General features: G+C 43.9%; 1 protein-coding gene across 2 annotated transcripts in view; it reads left to right on the top strand.

Moving 5' to 3' along the window:
* Window positions 1–11,337, top strand: part of LOC100644013 (neprilysin-1) — a 74,222-nt gene extending 62,885 nt beyond the window's left edge. For both annotated transcript variants that reach the window (XM_020863260.2, XM_020863259.2), the window contains 12 exons: window positions 516–647; window positions 831–929; window positions 1,009–1,187; window positions 5,943–6,129; window positions 6,250–6,426; window positions 6,524–6,624; window positions 6,948–7,003; window positions 7,074–7,360; window positions 7,440–7,598; window positions 8,876–8,952; window positions 9,037–9,306; window positions 9,388–11,337. In XM_020863260.2, coding sequence (XP_020718919.2) covers window positions 516–647; window positions 831–929; window positions 1,009–1,187; window positions 5,943–6,129; window positions 6,250–6,426; window positions 6,524–6,624; window positions 6,948–7,003; window positions 7,074–7,360; window positions 7,440–7,598; window positions 8,876–8,952; window positions 9,037–9,136 — 1,554 coding nt within the window. In that variant the 3' untranslated portion in view covers window positions 9,137–9,306; window positions 9,388–11,337. The remainder of the gene's footprint in view (window positions 1–515; window positions 648–830; window positions 930–1,008; window positions 1,188–5,942; window positions 6,130–6,249; window positions 6,427–6,523; window positions 6,625–6,947; window positions 7,004–7,073; window positions 7,361–7,439; window positions 7,599–8,875; window positions 8,953–9,036; window positions 9,307–9,387) is intronic.
* The last annotated feature ends 4,408 nt before the right edge of the window (window positions 11,338–15,745 follow it).

Genomic DNA, 15,745 nt, shown 5'->3' with positions numbered 1-15,745 from the left:
CGGAAGCGCTCATCGATCTCCCGCGAAATTATTTACACTCGAGTAATTCCGGCCTTCCCCTCGAGAAAAGCCGCGTTGGAAAAGTTGGTTCGTCGTTATCATGGAAGCAAGTAATAAACGTCTGAGATGTTCCAACTTTAAAGAAGGATCTTGGATTTGCATCTTCGAAGACAATCGCGGTTTAGTTTTTGCGATGAAACTTTCAAGTTCTTTCGAGATTCGCCGTTCCAAGTATCAGTCCGCCGTCTTTTCACAAACGTTCAAACCATCGATCTTTCTCCATCGTCACGGATGACGCATTTGTCCGGCTGCCTATCTCGTCGTTTCCCTTTCACGATCATCAATCCTGATCCTTTAACGACCACCAGAACAGGAACACTCGAATCTTTTTGACGAATCCACGGGCTTATCCTCGTTGAGTGGGCGAGCAGATTTTACACGTGTGGCCGATTAAATACACACCGATCTGAAGTCTATTAATCGGATGTTCTCACGCAGTCGACGATTGCTTTCAGAATAAAATGGAAGAGCAAAGGTCACGGAGGATTCAGAAGATCGTTGACGGCCTTCTGCCGAAGACGATGGATCCGAAGGATCGCGCCTCGGAGACCGATCTGCTGCTACAGTTCTGTTTATCTCTCAGCAAGGTGAGTCGATACATCTTTTACAGCACAATAACGAATCGCTCTCTAAATATCTTTGAAGCGTTTTTCACTTTGACCCTTTGACAATTTACTTTGTAATCGCATTCATTCTTTGTCCATCGTTCAATCCTGTTCCCTTTTACGCCATTTCATCCATCGAATAACGTTTTCGCTTCCACCCTGCAGATCTATCCGAAGCACAAGGATCTATACAATTGGGTGGACGTGGATCAGAGGGTGTACGTTCCTTTCAACATGTCGTATCTGCAAGAAAGTTTCGGTTATGTGAGTAGACGTTAACGCGTGCCGCGATATCATCGGCAATTTTGCAGAGGAAAAATGATGTGCTTGGTTCCTGGGTTAGATAAGGTGGGGGACGCTGCTGAACGCCACTTTAGGCGCTGCCACTGCCGATCTTTACAATCACAGCCGCAATCGGGAACGTCCTGCTTACGGCTACGACGATCAACTGGTCTACGTTTATGTTACCGCACCGCGTTACTTCCGCAGCCTTGGGAAACTGCTGAATCGTTTTTCCCGAAGGTAAGCGCCACTTTATGCCTCGATATATTGTCTGGGAAAGCCCGTCAGAATTTCTCACTCGCGCGAAATTCGAGGATTACCAGTTTCTTTCCTCGAGAGTAACTAGCACCTGGCAATCAAAGCGTACGCGCGGTGGACTTTTCGCGGGCTGGCGTGGTATTTTCAGCGTTGAAATTTGAAAAGAGGTAGTGTCGGTATCGCAGTGAAACAAAACAGCTGCCATAAATCCTCGTAACCTCGCGGTCTCGCCGCTTTGATAAGGCGGAATTTAAATCCCCCGTGAAAAGGTTGGAAAATAATTTATCGCGTTCGCGAAAAGATGCAGCGCCAAGCGCAATCTCGCAGGCTCGTATCTTCCATGGAAGTACGAATTCGATTCCTGCTGGTCTTTCCGCGACATTAAACCCGACCCATGGAATATTAAAGGCCCTAGCCGTGTGGAACCCGCGAACCTTAATCGAACACCTCTGCGGCGCATGATTTCTGGCTTAACAGCTGATTACACAAATCGTAGAACAAAATCGATCGTAGAACTGCGGAATGTTCGTGTTCTATCTATCGCGTCTTTGTACGTGGCCCTCATTCCTTTAACCTTAAACGCAGAAAATGTACGCTCCGGTTCATAGACTTTAGGACATCTGTTGGTTTCATACCTTCATGGTTTCATCAACTACGCTTTAACATAACAGGATTCACAGATGTATAATTAGTATTATGATAGTAAACGATGAAACACGTGAGCCAGTAGAATATCAAATGGAGAAAACGCAGAGGAAATACAAATACCATAAATTACATGGACGTTGATTGATAGATCCCATAATGACTAATAAATGAACTAAATTGAAAATAACAACACCGTGGCTGTAGTTGCAATTTCACGGTTCTAGGGTGCAGCCGTATAATCACGCTTCCGCGTCTGGGGAATAAATCCTGCTCGTTAGGATCATGTTCTGTACAACAAAAATACTCGTCGATCGATTGCGTTAATTAAAACAAGGGCAAATGGTTCGCGGATCGGATGCACGCGAACACGTTTACCGTTTTGCAGCTGCACGCGCGTTTACCGCGGCAAAAAGCAACGCATTCAAAAAAAGAAACGAGTAAAACCACGCTCGCCATTATTATAGCGACTTGTTTATTAACCAAACTACCGGCGTGGTATTAAAAATAACGACAGAGAGCATCGTTGGTGCGCCGGTGATTTTTACGATCGCCATACCATTTTTCGTTGCGAGATTCACATTTTGAACGTAATTTTCCCCTTTATGGCAGCCGTACGGATATTTTTTAGCCGAACCAATCGATTCGTCGTGCCATAGATGCTAAACAGAACTGTTATGGCGAGTGTAAAAGCAGACGTAAATAGGATGAATTATCGATATCACGGCTCCTTTCGACGTAAACTCGTTTATCGAGGCGGACTCATTCGATTAAAACATTCGTTTGAAACGTAATTTTCACTTTCCTCGTATATTGTTTGTTCGTCAACGAGCGGAATGTATTCAAAGGTAATACTCAATGTATGCTAATGATAATTTCACGAACGCGGAAGTTTCAGTTCAACTGTCAGCTATCCCAGTTTCCCTTGATTTTCCTCATAAATAACGTTATACGATGTAAATGTTGTTTTGATCTTTGGCTCGAAATACAAGCTGATAACGAGTGGTCGATGTTGCGGAAGTTGATGATCGCGTGTAAATATCGGTCTGCCGATCCGACAATTGCATAACGAATGAATATTAATTGAACGAGCTACAACTGGTTGATCGGAAGAACGTTTCGCGTTCAAATTTACGTCGCTTTCGACACATCCGTTTTCGAGCTTGCTCCTTTGGGATCGAGATGCTGCAAATTCACGCTGTCGTCGGACAACCTGATCGATTGGAATTGTTGCAAGTTGCTTAACATTTTATACGTTCGATCACGAATGAAGTATCCATTGAACGGAGGGCAAACGTTAGAAGAGCTTGTTGATTTTGAATTCGCCAGCAAGAACGTGAATAACATTATTGTTTCGATGAATGATCTATAAAATAATTCGTGAAAGAGGAACGATACGCTCGTTGGAGGTTTTATTAACAGTGGTAATTTCAAAAACGGCTGAGCTAGCCAATTGAAATGGCGGTCACGCAGATGCGGTTTCGCGATTGTGTTTCGCCAATCGTTTAATCCTCGTATCAAGGGGTTTGAGAAAAACGATCTTCACCGCGCGATCCACCGATTCGGTCGAAAGCTTCATCGCCACGAGGATTCTTCGTCAGGGGGATTAATATATCCAGCCGCACGTACAAATTGCCAGATCGTCGATATGTGTGTTTGTTCGGTTGGTAATCGAAACAAGCTATGGAACAACCGGCAATCGAAACGCGATTAAATCGCCTTTCGTTGCGTCAATTAGCAAACTTTGCTTCCCATAATTTCTCGGTTCAACGTCGAATAAAAAAAAAAAAAAAAAAAAAAAAAAGAAAAAGCGTATCGAAAGAGGAATTTGTGAACGGTGTGCCAATTCATCCGAATATTCGCGCAGAGCGGGAGATGCAAAGAAATATACGAAATTTCAGCGCGATGAGTTTCGTAGATCGCGAATTCCTACAAACTGATTCCCATGGTAGTTACACGACCGTAGACGGTTTTTATTAGGATAGTTTGAACCATGTGCGGGGATATAGCGAGTCATGCTGCAAGTAGTTTGGAGAAGCCTCGATTATTGCAAATCGTACTGATTGCATTAAACGAAGTTCTCGCCACGCTCGGTTGAATTTCACGCTGGATGCCGGTTGGATTACACGTACCGATTGCGGAACGTCGTAAACGTTGACAGACTTCGCTTTGACGATGCGGCCGCCGATGAATTTGCATAATGCATGCGTATTAGCCGCGTACCAACGTAGTTAAACGGCAACACGATGTTCTCTACCCTTAAGTGATTCCTGCGAAGCTTATTATCCTTGTCGAACGATTAAAAAACTTTAACTTTTAATCGCGTAAAACGCTCGAGTGTGGAACTGCCGCTAAGTGGAAACTTTCTTTTCATTCGTAAAGTATATCGGTAACTCGACTTACGTAGCGTCTATCGGAAACGGTAGTGACTCGAAGGAACAAGAAAATCGACGAAGCATCGAATTTAATTAGAAAGCAGAAAGTTCGATGGGTAAATTGGCTACTCGGTTCGGTCGAGTTCCCACGACAATGTTTGCTGCTCAGTGAATCGAGAGAGAAGGAAAAAAATTGCACGTTATAAAAGAGGTAGCAGGATGCGGTATTCGCCGGAGGATCAAGTTCGGATACCTTGACTCGGGTTATTCGGTCGTTGAACACGTGGAATTCGGCCTTTCCAGCAAATCCAAGGTGAAATTCTTTGCTGATCGGATGTAAAGCTTACATTCGAAGCAACAGATTCCGGAGCACGTTATAACGTCAAGCTGACTGATAGTTTCGCCTTTTGTATATCTCACCACAAGGGGACAGTTATTTCGAATATTCGACTAGTCTTGGAAAGTTAAAGAGGGTAGTTTCATCGTTGATTGTCACATTCTTCTCGAGTGGGTAACGAGCAAGACACGGGCTAGCTACAAATTATCAAACTCGAACTTTGTCAGTTTACGGTAATATCAGCAGAACGGACTGGTTGGAGAAGCAAACACTCGGGATTCCGAAACGCCACAGTTGGCAGCCTATGCTCGTCCGTCGCTATTATCTCTCGCAGACAGACAGACACAACCGGAGGATGAATACAGCCAGCAAACCGCGATAATTACTGCCGAAGGTATTCCGCGCAACAAAGAACCAGACGCTCGCATCCTACCGCCAATTTCTGCCCATCTATCGTCCTTAATACTCGGACTCGTTGCGTTCTTTGGATACGGAACGCTTTTTTCACATTTGCTGCAGCTTTGAATATCAGTCGTCGCGAATTACGATCGTTCATCGTTTACTTTGAAATTGAAATTTTCAACGTCCGACTTGCAACTTTTATTTCAAGTTCGTAGGAATGTGTGCGCCAGTTAATTTCCAGATGATATTCCAAATCATCTCTTAAACCGTCGCAACGTCGCCAGAATTAATCTCGTAGAGAGCTCGGGGGCAGATGAAAATGGAAGCGTAGCGTAGGTTAAATGTCGCGAAGGTTGTTAGCGCGGAGAACGCTATCAGCGTCTGGCGTAACATTTATGAGCAGAGAAGTTCGTACGCAGTGCACGCCAGCGTACCGTATGCGGTTAATAAACGTGGTACGATCGTAAATTTTGATACCAACAGCGAGCATGCATCGTAAATCGGTGCCTAATTCGTCCATTACCCTTCGTTGCTAAAATTCCGCCCATTTGCGCTACTCTGTTCGCTCTATATCAACCAGAACCGAGTTTCTACTAATAGGAACGATGATTTCACTTCAATCGAAATTATAGTTCCGTTAATACTGTCACATGCACGTAGCTCAAGGAGGCAAGAAAGAGATACGTATCCTCGAATTTGTCGAAACGAGCTCGCGCTTGTGGCGGAGCAGTGGCAAGGTTCGATAGAATCGATAACGCTAATTCGTTATGCTTTCGGGGCCAGCTGTTCATTATTATAGCCACCAGGACATTATCCTCTCTTTTCCACTGAAATATATATCCTCACAGGCTATTATTTCGTACGAACACTCGTACGAGAGTTATAGCTATTTTCGAAGTCGTGGATCGAATAAAACGAAGATAGAAAGCGATGTTTTAAACGCGCAAACAATACTCACAAGTGCATATCCTTACGAAGGATTATTCACAATGGACTGTTGCTGTTGTACGCGACGGACACCCTGCACGACATCGTGAACGTGACCGGGAGCAAGGACTGGGAGCTGTCCTGTTTCAAGCTGACGAAGGATGTCTTCAGCGAAATCGTGGGTGCTCTGTATGTGCAGCAGTACACGCCGCAGTATTTAGAAAACCTAGCTAACAAGGTAAGGCGATGAAAAATAGCATCTGCTTCTCTCTATTCTACCTTCGTTGCTCTTTCTCTCTTCTCTTTCCTTTGTCTTGGTGAAAACGTTGCGATACAAATTGCGTCGTGTCGCGAACAGGTGGGAGGGCTGTTCGAACGCGTGAAAGAGACAGTAGCTGAGCGCATTTTGGTGAAATCTTGGCTAGACGAGGAGACAAGGACGCAGGCGTTGTTGAAGCTGAACTCGTTGCGGGGAAGATTTCACGTGTGGCCTGGTTTCCACAATGAGAGCCTGCTGGCCCGCGAAATGGCCGAGGTGAGGCCTTCCTCGTGCTTCTTTGCATGCGACGCGCACGTATTCCTAGCGATACTTCCGTCAGCTATTCGTGACTGCCATCTATCACTTCCGGTAGGTGGAGATCGATCCGGCGGATTTCTTCCACACCGTGTTGAAACGATTTCGACAGGTTCGCACCGTGGACGACAAGGTTTTGCGCAGGAACGTCACCGAAAAGTGAGCATTTTCTTACTTCGAACATCCTAACAATAGGATCGAAAATAAATGAGGTTACTCCACTTTCTTAGTAATCTGACTCAACAAAATTTATTTAAAGGCAAACTAATTCGCGATCGATCCAAATCGAGTCGCTTTGCAACGTACTGTGCATTCGTCGTAGTCAGCTAATGTTCATAGTACTAAATCTCTACATTCTTGAACAGGAAACCTATGTCTCTCTTTCTTTTCCGATAAATACGATTTTAGATATCGGGGCTGTCTCCTTATTGCTGCAAACCCATCGATAATAGAATGGGATAAAATTAATTTTATCTTTGCAGACGTCGTCATCCCTATAGCGTATCCGCTTACTACGAATCTTCGACGAACACAATAGGTAAAATGGATCTCTGAACATTTTATAAGCTTGTCCAAAGAATTGTGACGAGGGAATTCATCGATTTCAGGCATTCCACTTGCGATGATGACAGCTTGGTCATGGTCCTGGGATGCTGGGCCAGCGTATGCAGCGCACGCGACTCTAGGATCGGTGATTGGTCACGAGATTCTCCACGCTTTCGACCTCCATCGACGTCGACTGCCATTGGATCCCGATATGAACGTCGATCAGTGGCTCTGGATCACGCCAGAGTCTTGGAAGAGGTTGGAAGCGAGGATCGAATGCGTCGCGAGGCTTTATGCCAGAAGCTTTTGGAGGAAGGTTCAGTTTTATGGGAACGACGTTGCTGTACAGGTAGAGAATATTTTTTCACATATTTTCTTCGAGTAAGTATATCGAAAGTTGGGTGGGACTCGTTCGAATGGTTTTTCAGTTCGACTGGAACGTGACGAGGAACGAGAATGTCGCTGATATCGGAGCCTTGCAAATTTCTTATAAAACCTGGCACACCCTGACGAACGGGAAGGATCGAAGTCTTCCCGGATTAGAGGGACTTCGGCCGAGCCAGCTTTTCTTCATAAGCGCCGCCCAGGTAAACATACGACGCCTTTCATCCACATTTTAAGATTTCCAGCCTCCACTATACGAATTCGTATCTTTATGAATATAATTGGAAGAGCAGAGCTCAGAGCGTAAGTAGCCATATATATTGCGCTAAATGTTATACATTCTATATATTCCATATTGTTGAGAATTGTGGATCTTAATCTAACGCGACGACTCCTGGGTCCAGCACCCAAATGATACATATACAAGTGTAGTCAATAATATATTTTTTCGTTATCGCCAGAACATCTTCTGTTGATTTTATTGACATATTGGATTAATCACTTCTTAAAGTTACTCATTGTTGAGACATTAAAACGTTTCGCGCAATATATTTCAAACATTCAAACAATCGTATACTGTTTCATGGTAAAAAATCTATTAAATTCATTGACGGTGAAACGATATTTCATATACGGTTCTTACAAGAATTATTGTTATTTAAGACTTAGGAAAACGTATATACAGTGTTGAAGTGGTCACCACTTCTAAGAAAACTCTACATCTGGTCTTTCTAGTTTTCTCAAGCACTGAAGCCATCGTCAGCGTATAGACAAAAGACTGGGACGAAGGCAGACCATAAACAGTAGACAGGCGACGTTGGCTTCGGGGTTTTCAGTTATGGGGTAACATTCCTAGCGTGCGGATCGGGACCAGTTCAAATTATATTCCTGCTTGTACTTACACTTCTGTATTAAAATATATTTTCTACTTTACAATTTATCCACGCGTTCCTCTGATCATACATCTAATAACCTCAACATACAGCAACCACGCACACTGTGCGTATTTCTGGCGCGCGTTTCCGTTCAGTGAGGGTACTTCGGCAGACTGGACTGCCGAAGGAAAAGGGTTAATCGCCGAAATAAAAGTAAAGGAATACTTAGATTGGGGTTAGGATTTATATTAAAATAGTTTTAGATTTATTTAATAAACGATTCCCAGGATCTTCGTCGATACTTGCACGCGTCTCAGCACTCTCTTGGTCTCACCATCTCCTATACCACACTACTAATGGAACAATTACATTCGAGACGCTGTGCACACACATACTTCCATACACTCATACTCACATACGCGTGTCACTACCACGCGGCTAATCTAGTCTAGCATACAAAATTATACATATCTCAATACATATATTTTTGCATTTTGCGTGTCTTTGAATCTTTCAGTTTCTCATAAACGTATGGAAATTAGTGTAATTGTAACTATGCGAGAGGGATCGTAGGAATCTAATCTTATTTCTGAATTATATTGCAGACTTACTGTTCCAATATGACTGCCGAGGCCTACATTCTTTCCGTTGAGCTCGATTATCACACACCTCAGCCTGAAAGGTAGCCAGCGTTTTCCTGTTCAGTCGTACCTCGAAGAATTTAACGTTATTGAGAAATAAATACCACCCATTAAAATGTGTTTAGAGTCAACGGTATAATGATGAACTCTCAAGCATTCGCGGATGCGTTCCGTTGTCCGATCGGAACCAAAATGAACCCCCCTAACAAATGTACCACATGGTGATGATCAGGCTTGGACAATCGTTCACCGACAGATTTCATCTACGACATATTCGATCATTTGGATTCGATACGGAAAATGGCGTGCTGTGGTTGGACACACTCTAAGCGACAAGGGCTAATCATTTTTTCAGCAATTGTCGAGCGATCTTGCGTCGGAGGGAATCGATTCAGGTAATACCGATACTTGCAAGATATCGTACTTTTATCTTGATTAGAGTTTTATCGCCAACTACGTGGATCGATATTTCGTAGGAATTCTATCCGGAAAATTGAAGAATCGAAGTGGAAGGATGCATCGAGAGTTGGACGAGTATTACGCTGGGAAGATGCGATTCGCGATGACGGAGGATCGACCGATAGATAAGCTTGTTACAGCGTTTTCAGAGTCTAAAGAACGGCCAACCGAGGAGATGTCGATCTTCGGTACGGTCGTCAAAGTAATCTCGTTTAAACGCGCCATTAATGTTAATATCTCTCCCTATGACGCTTTAGAGGACCTTAGATTTATTATAGTGAAAGCAATAAATTGTACGGCGGAACAGACGAGAGTGTGATACACACGAGCAAAATACGAATAAAAAGGAAACTAATAAAGATGTACACGTACACACGCAGAATAAGTAAATTTACAAAAAGCGCTTCGATCGTTCAGTTTGCGACAAGGCGAGTAGAGAACCGGCAAGTTTGCTAATGGAATTAACAAAGCATGTCGTTTATTAGCGAGATCAGAGTTTCTCGATAAACAAGAATAAAAGTATACGGCCACGTTGTAGTCACGTGAACACGTGATCAACGCGCAACTTTGTAGGAAAGGCGAGCTATATCTCTGACTCGCATCTCTATTCGAGTTAAAAATTGAGAAAAGCTAACGAACAATTTCTAGAATCTCTCGAGTAACGAGTATAGTTGAAAGTGACTCTCGGAGGATCGAGACTAGGCCTCGATGGAACGCGAAGTGCAAGTACTTTGCGAGAGAAATCTCGTCGATCAGACCGTGTCGTGCAAACGGCTTAACAAACGCGAACTGAAAACATTTACGAAGCGAATCGTTTAGTTTCTCGCGCACCGATTGTCTTCGCTCTTGTTAGTCTGTAAAGCCTGTAAATAACGTATCCCCTGATGATCCTTTTCGGTTTAGTTTAGTTAACTTAACGTAAATGGAGTTTGCGTAAAGGAGCTGTCCGTGTTGTATCGTTTCAAAAATAGATTGGCTGGAAAATCTCTCGTCGCGGATAGTTCGCCTTACGCTGGTTCTACGAAGGCTTAGAGAGATCAAACTGGTTAGCGCGCGCTTCTATTCACCTGTTTCGTTCGGTTTTTCTCCGTACGGACACAAATTTCGATTAACGCTTCGCTTTTTATTCGTGACACCGTTTCGCTCGGTTCTCGATGGAAATTCAGCTTTCAGTTGAGTCTAGTCGCTGCAGGCGAGCAGCTCACTCTTCCCTCGGCGAATCGACGACAGCATCTACACACCAAACTCTACTTTCTCCTTTCGATCTTCTTATCTTACACATTTTAATCCCTATGAATCTGCAGAACTTTTTTATCAACACCTTAGAAATAAGAGATATCCACAAATTTGCAACGATTCCTTTACAATTCGAGAAACGTCGCACGTTTCACGTTTCCCTTTCTAAATGTTCCTTGCACAAAATACTCGTACGGTAGGTACACAGGTTTCGTTTACTCTCGTCGAGCGATTGTTTCCCAGTGGGTTTCCCACTTGGTTTTATCAACGAGCTTGTGAGACATAAATTGGTGAGCTGTTCGTCGTGGTGCTCGTAATTCCCCTTGGTCGTCGAAACGGAGACACAATGGTTCGCATTCGAGCGAAAAGAACCAATCGTGCGGCGAAAAGGATTTCCAGAAAGGAGATCCGATTGTCGCGAGCCGACGGCTAGCGAAGGTTGTTACAATTTTAGTGCGTTTACGCAAGAATCGCGATCTGTGATATTCTTAAGCAGTACTTAAGCAACTCGAGGGACGGTTCGACGCGCGTCTTCTCGATGATCTTGATCGTAGGAAAAATTCTATTGGTTCAACGATAATTTAACGGATCGTAAGAGGAAGAAGAGCTGTCGTGGACGGCGCTCGGATGTCCCTCGTCGAATCGAAAGCATAAAGTCACGTTATTCAAACACCGTTGTAAATGTAAATGGCTGATAGCTGATATGGCAAATAAATATGGTTTATATACAACTGACATTGTAATATATTTACAAGTATAATGATTTCCTGAATATAGAACAAAGTGACGTTAACGTTCGATTTCCCTATCGATCGGGAAACAGACGAGTGTCTCGACGTTCCTCTGCTTCTAACCTCACGGAACATCCAAGTAAAACGTAATCGATCCGAATCGGAAACTGTCAGGAGATATCGCTGTTTGAAGAAAAAAGTAGAAAGAAATTTCCATCCAGTTTCATTCTTGCACGCGTGGAAAATTCTTACATGACGAGAAATTTGAGGCTGCGCGCCTGTAGCCGAGGATGAGTTCCCTGGCAGATAATCTAACATGTCACTGGCTGTCTGGCATCTCCTGATCCTTTGGGTAATCCGATAAACGCGTCGACTGTCGAATACACTTTCGAGAATAGATAACCGAAGTCTCGTCCGGGAAATTCCTTTATTCATTTCGCGATCGATCTGTGCAGATGACACTCGTCTCTTATCCCAGAATGAGCACGACCCGCTCCTCCTATGTGTCGCAATTCGAATACGTTCCTCGGTTTCATCCCTCAAGAAATCCTGACTGCCCGTCTCGGTTCACAAGTCGCGAACACATCGACGAAGATTCGGAGGAATGGAATCGACCGGCGATCGAGATCAGAGCCGCGGTTTCCCGTTGCTCCGCATTTACACAGGAGAAGTACAATAAGTTTTTACTTGACTTTTGCATTATTAATGTGAATGTCGCGTGATATAGTTATCGGAACGGAAAGAATAGAATATAGAATAATTAGAGTAGAGTTCGATGGATTTCAAGCGACTGGCAGAATCGATTTTTGGTTTTTCTTCCGTAGAACGTTAGGGGATGATCTTCACGTTCGTGGAAAACGTAGGTACGACGAGGAACAGGATCGAGGGACGATAACAAACTGCATCAGGAACATCGTTATCAGCATGAGATTCAACAATATCGGCAAGGTGTTCTGCTTATCGATCTTTATAGAATTTTTGAGGATACTACATTTTTAGTAGTACTTTCTTCTTTTTACTAATGTTCTAAAAAATTAAAACAATTAAATATTATACGATATCATGAACTACGTATTAACATTTTCTAATAACGGAATACTGTTATTAGACTGAAATTGAAGAGAAATTCATAGTAATCGATCACGTGCTGGACTCCATAACGATGAAAAAAATTCCACTGCAAAATCCCTACGTGATCAAAGTTCGTCAAGAAACCGTGTTACAATTGTACGGGTTGAAATTCCAAAGTGTGAGTATCAAGAGAGTTGAGTAGCCTAATTTTCCACGCAAAGATAACGTAGTTTACGGCTGATAACTCTGCTGGTAATTTATCGTGCCGTGCGAAGAACTTGTCGATTTCTTATCAGATTATGATAAATAATAATTGAACAACGTTCTGCGGAGCCTTTTAGCCATTGTTGGTAGAAATACCAGCAGAGTAGTCGGCAAGATCTCGCGGACAGTCGTATTGATCGCGCGACTTTGAACAAGGTTGTTAACGCAGAGGCGAGAGAAGAAGTGATTAACAACCGGAGCCCGAATTACACGGGGTGCGATGTAGATTCCGAGCAGCCAACTTGTGGTCGAAGCTTTATGCGTGGAAAACCTGTCCCATTTAGTCAGGTAAACTTTATGCATAAATTCTTTCTCAAAGTTGTATTCAAAAATAAAATTGTGCATTGCCTCTGTCGATTACGCTTTGAACTGCTAATTTCGCAACTTTATTTCACTTAGAAAGTTTCAGAATTTTTCTTAAAATTCGAAAAAGATATTATACGTTTTCCATGCACGAATAACAATGATCGAGGACTAAATGTAAAGATGCAGGGAGATTGTTTTCTTCAAGGAATATTCAACGATCGTAGCTAACGATACGAAACGATTGCAGGGTTTCTGTTGTTCCTGCGACTCGGAGGCAAGCGGCAGACGTCAATACGGAGGTTGGAACAAAAGTTCGGATGGCAAGGCCAAGTCAACCTACAACCATACTATAAACAAACCTTGCAACAGGTTACGGACGGGAAGCAAGTGCTCGAGTTCGAACGATAATTCGGTGGCACGAAGCCAGGCTAAAGGGGATGAAGCTCGGTCCGGGAAGAAATCGGCCACGCTACACGCGAATCTGTTTGCCAACCAGACACCCAAATCCTACGTTTTCGAACCTGAAACTTGTCATAAATCCAATCAAGTTTTATCGAAAGAGGCGTGCGTAAATAAAGGAACAGAGAATCACGAGGAATCGCGCGAGTCGAGGAAGAACGAGGCTTTGAATTCTGGCGCGACCAAGTCGATTGCGAGAGAAAGATACAAAGGAAAGCAAGGTGAAGTTTCGTCGACGTGGAGCTTGTTCCTGTCTCCGGAAATGGTGGCTGGAAGGCCGCCAAGCAGAGATAAAGTAGCGTCGGGCGTCGACGTTGAACGAGATCGAGCGTCGACGCAGACGAACGTAGTCTTCGAGGCGAAAAGCGGAAGAGTAGCGGGCGAGCGAAACTCGAAACGCGGTGGATCGACGACAGGTATAAAAAATTCAGAATCCACGAGCGAAGATAGAAGGAACCAGTGCGAGGTTTCGCGCGATGGAAAGGGAACGAGCAATCGCGAATTCCACTCGATCAGCTCGAAGGCGGAAGCCAAAAAGCTATCGCGAGAGGAAGGGGAACGTTCGAAAAATCCATTCGTGAGCGAGCCAAATAAATGTGTAAATTCGATACACGACGAAGCTTGTTCGGGATCACAATTTCGCCTTTCGACGAAATACGAGTGGAGAAAAAAATTGCTGCCGGAAATGCAGTCGATGGAGGTTAATGGCGGGAAGGACGTTGAGAAGACTGAACGAAAGAAATGCCGGGCACAATCCTCGTATGGAAATAAAGGTCCGCCTCTGAAGTCGGGCAAGAAGAGGAACAAAATGTTTCCCGTTACGTCGACAATCGATTCGCTCGCGATTCGACCTTCTATGCATTTAAACGAGCCTTTAAAAAATTTGTCGACAGGTGTATTGAATAGCAATGGGTCTCCTGTGGCGTGGCCAGCTCGAACGAAGGAAATCGGGAAGGGTAATTTAAATAGAGTAATGGGAAATACATCCACGTCGCGAGAGACCAGACTCGGGACTTTTAACAAGAAACGAGAGAGGTCCGGATCCTTTCAATCTAACGGTAACAAGAAGGACGCAAGTTGCAGCGAAACTTTTGCTGGAGACAGGCGAAAGCTGGTTTCGAACACGGTCGCGAAAGGTGGAAACGCCTTGCGAAAGGAGGATTTTTCTGCGCGTGAAAAGAAGCATCCGAAAGAGGAAAGGATAAAAAATTACACTCCGCAGAAGAGAACCTTGAAGGACTTATCGTGCAGAAATAGCTACGACCATCGGGAAGGAAAAAAGCTGAAGAAACAGGATGTTACGGGTTATGGGAGCAGGACAAATTTCCGACGATCGCGCAGACAGCTTCGAAATTGGAAAAACTGGCGGTCAGCGCGGTACAGATCGAAGAGATTCAATGACTTGTCCCGGAGCCGAGGTCGACGAAAGAGAAGCAAAAAGGCCGATGATGACAAAGAACTCGTGACGGCGAATCGGAAACCCGGTCACGTTGTGCGAGTCTATATAGACGTTGCCCGGGACCTGAAGGGAGGCACTGACGGGAAATCAAGGTCGGATAAATTGGCCAACGATGAAAAGTCAGAAATAACAAATGGAAAGGGCAAAGAAGGGAAAAAGATGGGCGACGACTCGTTTTCATGGGACGAAACTAGTCAGCAGGACAGCGTGGATAAACAGATCGAGGACAAATTCAGTCGCATAAGCGACGTCCTTAAAGAGGATACGATGGGATCAAAACCAATTCTAACAGAGAAGAAAGGCAACACGGTGAGCGTTAATCCTGTGCATGAGAAAGAGATGATTTCAACTAACGTTGGTGAACAGGGAAATAAAATTGAAGAGGTAGAGGATGCGCTTCCGTATCGACAAATTGACGAAATTCCCGATCGAACGGAGGCTATAATTCTCAATGAAAGAATAGATGACTCCGATAAAAATAAAAATGCTCTCTCGCCTCTACAAATTGACCAAACTGTCAACGGAAAGCAGATTGTACAAGCTATCCTGAATGAAAAAATGGATGAATTGCGCAAAAAGACTTCTTCTTACAACAATAAATTTAACATGAATCAGGGTTCTTACGTAGGTTCTCAAGACGAAGCATCGGACGAACTAGTACAAGCAAATCAAAAGGATAATCTGTTTGCGAATAATCCTGACCAGTTGCTCGACAATTACAAGAGTACAACTTCCAGTCCCGAGCTTGTGATCCCACCACCGATGGGTTCATCCATGATGAAGGAACAGAATCAAGTTGTATCCAACATGTTCGCGCCAGAGTACGTTGACAATATTGACTCTAACGAC

This window comes from Bombus terrestris, chromosome 5 (assembly GCF_910591885.1).
Source record: "Bombus terrestris chromosome 5, iyBomTerr1.2, whole genome shotgun sequence".
NCBI lineage: Eukaryota > Metazoa > Arthropoda > Insecta > Hymenoptera > Apidae > Bombus > Bombus terrestris.
The sequence above is the reverse complement of the archived record's forward strand: the minus strand, read 5'-3'. Positions and strand labels throughout refer to the sequence as shown.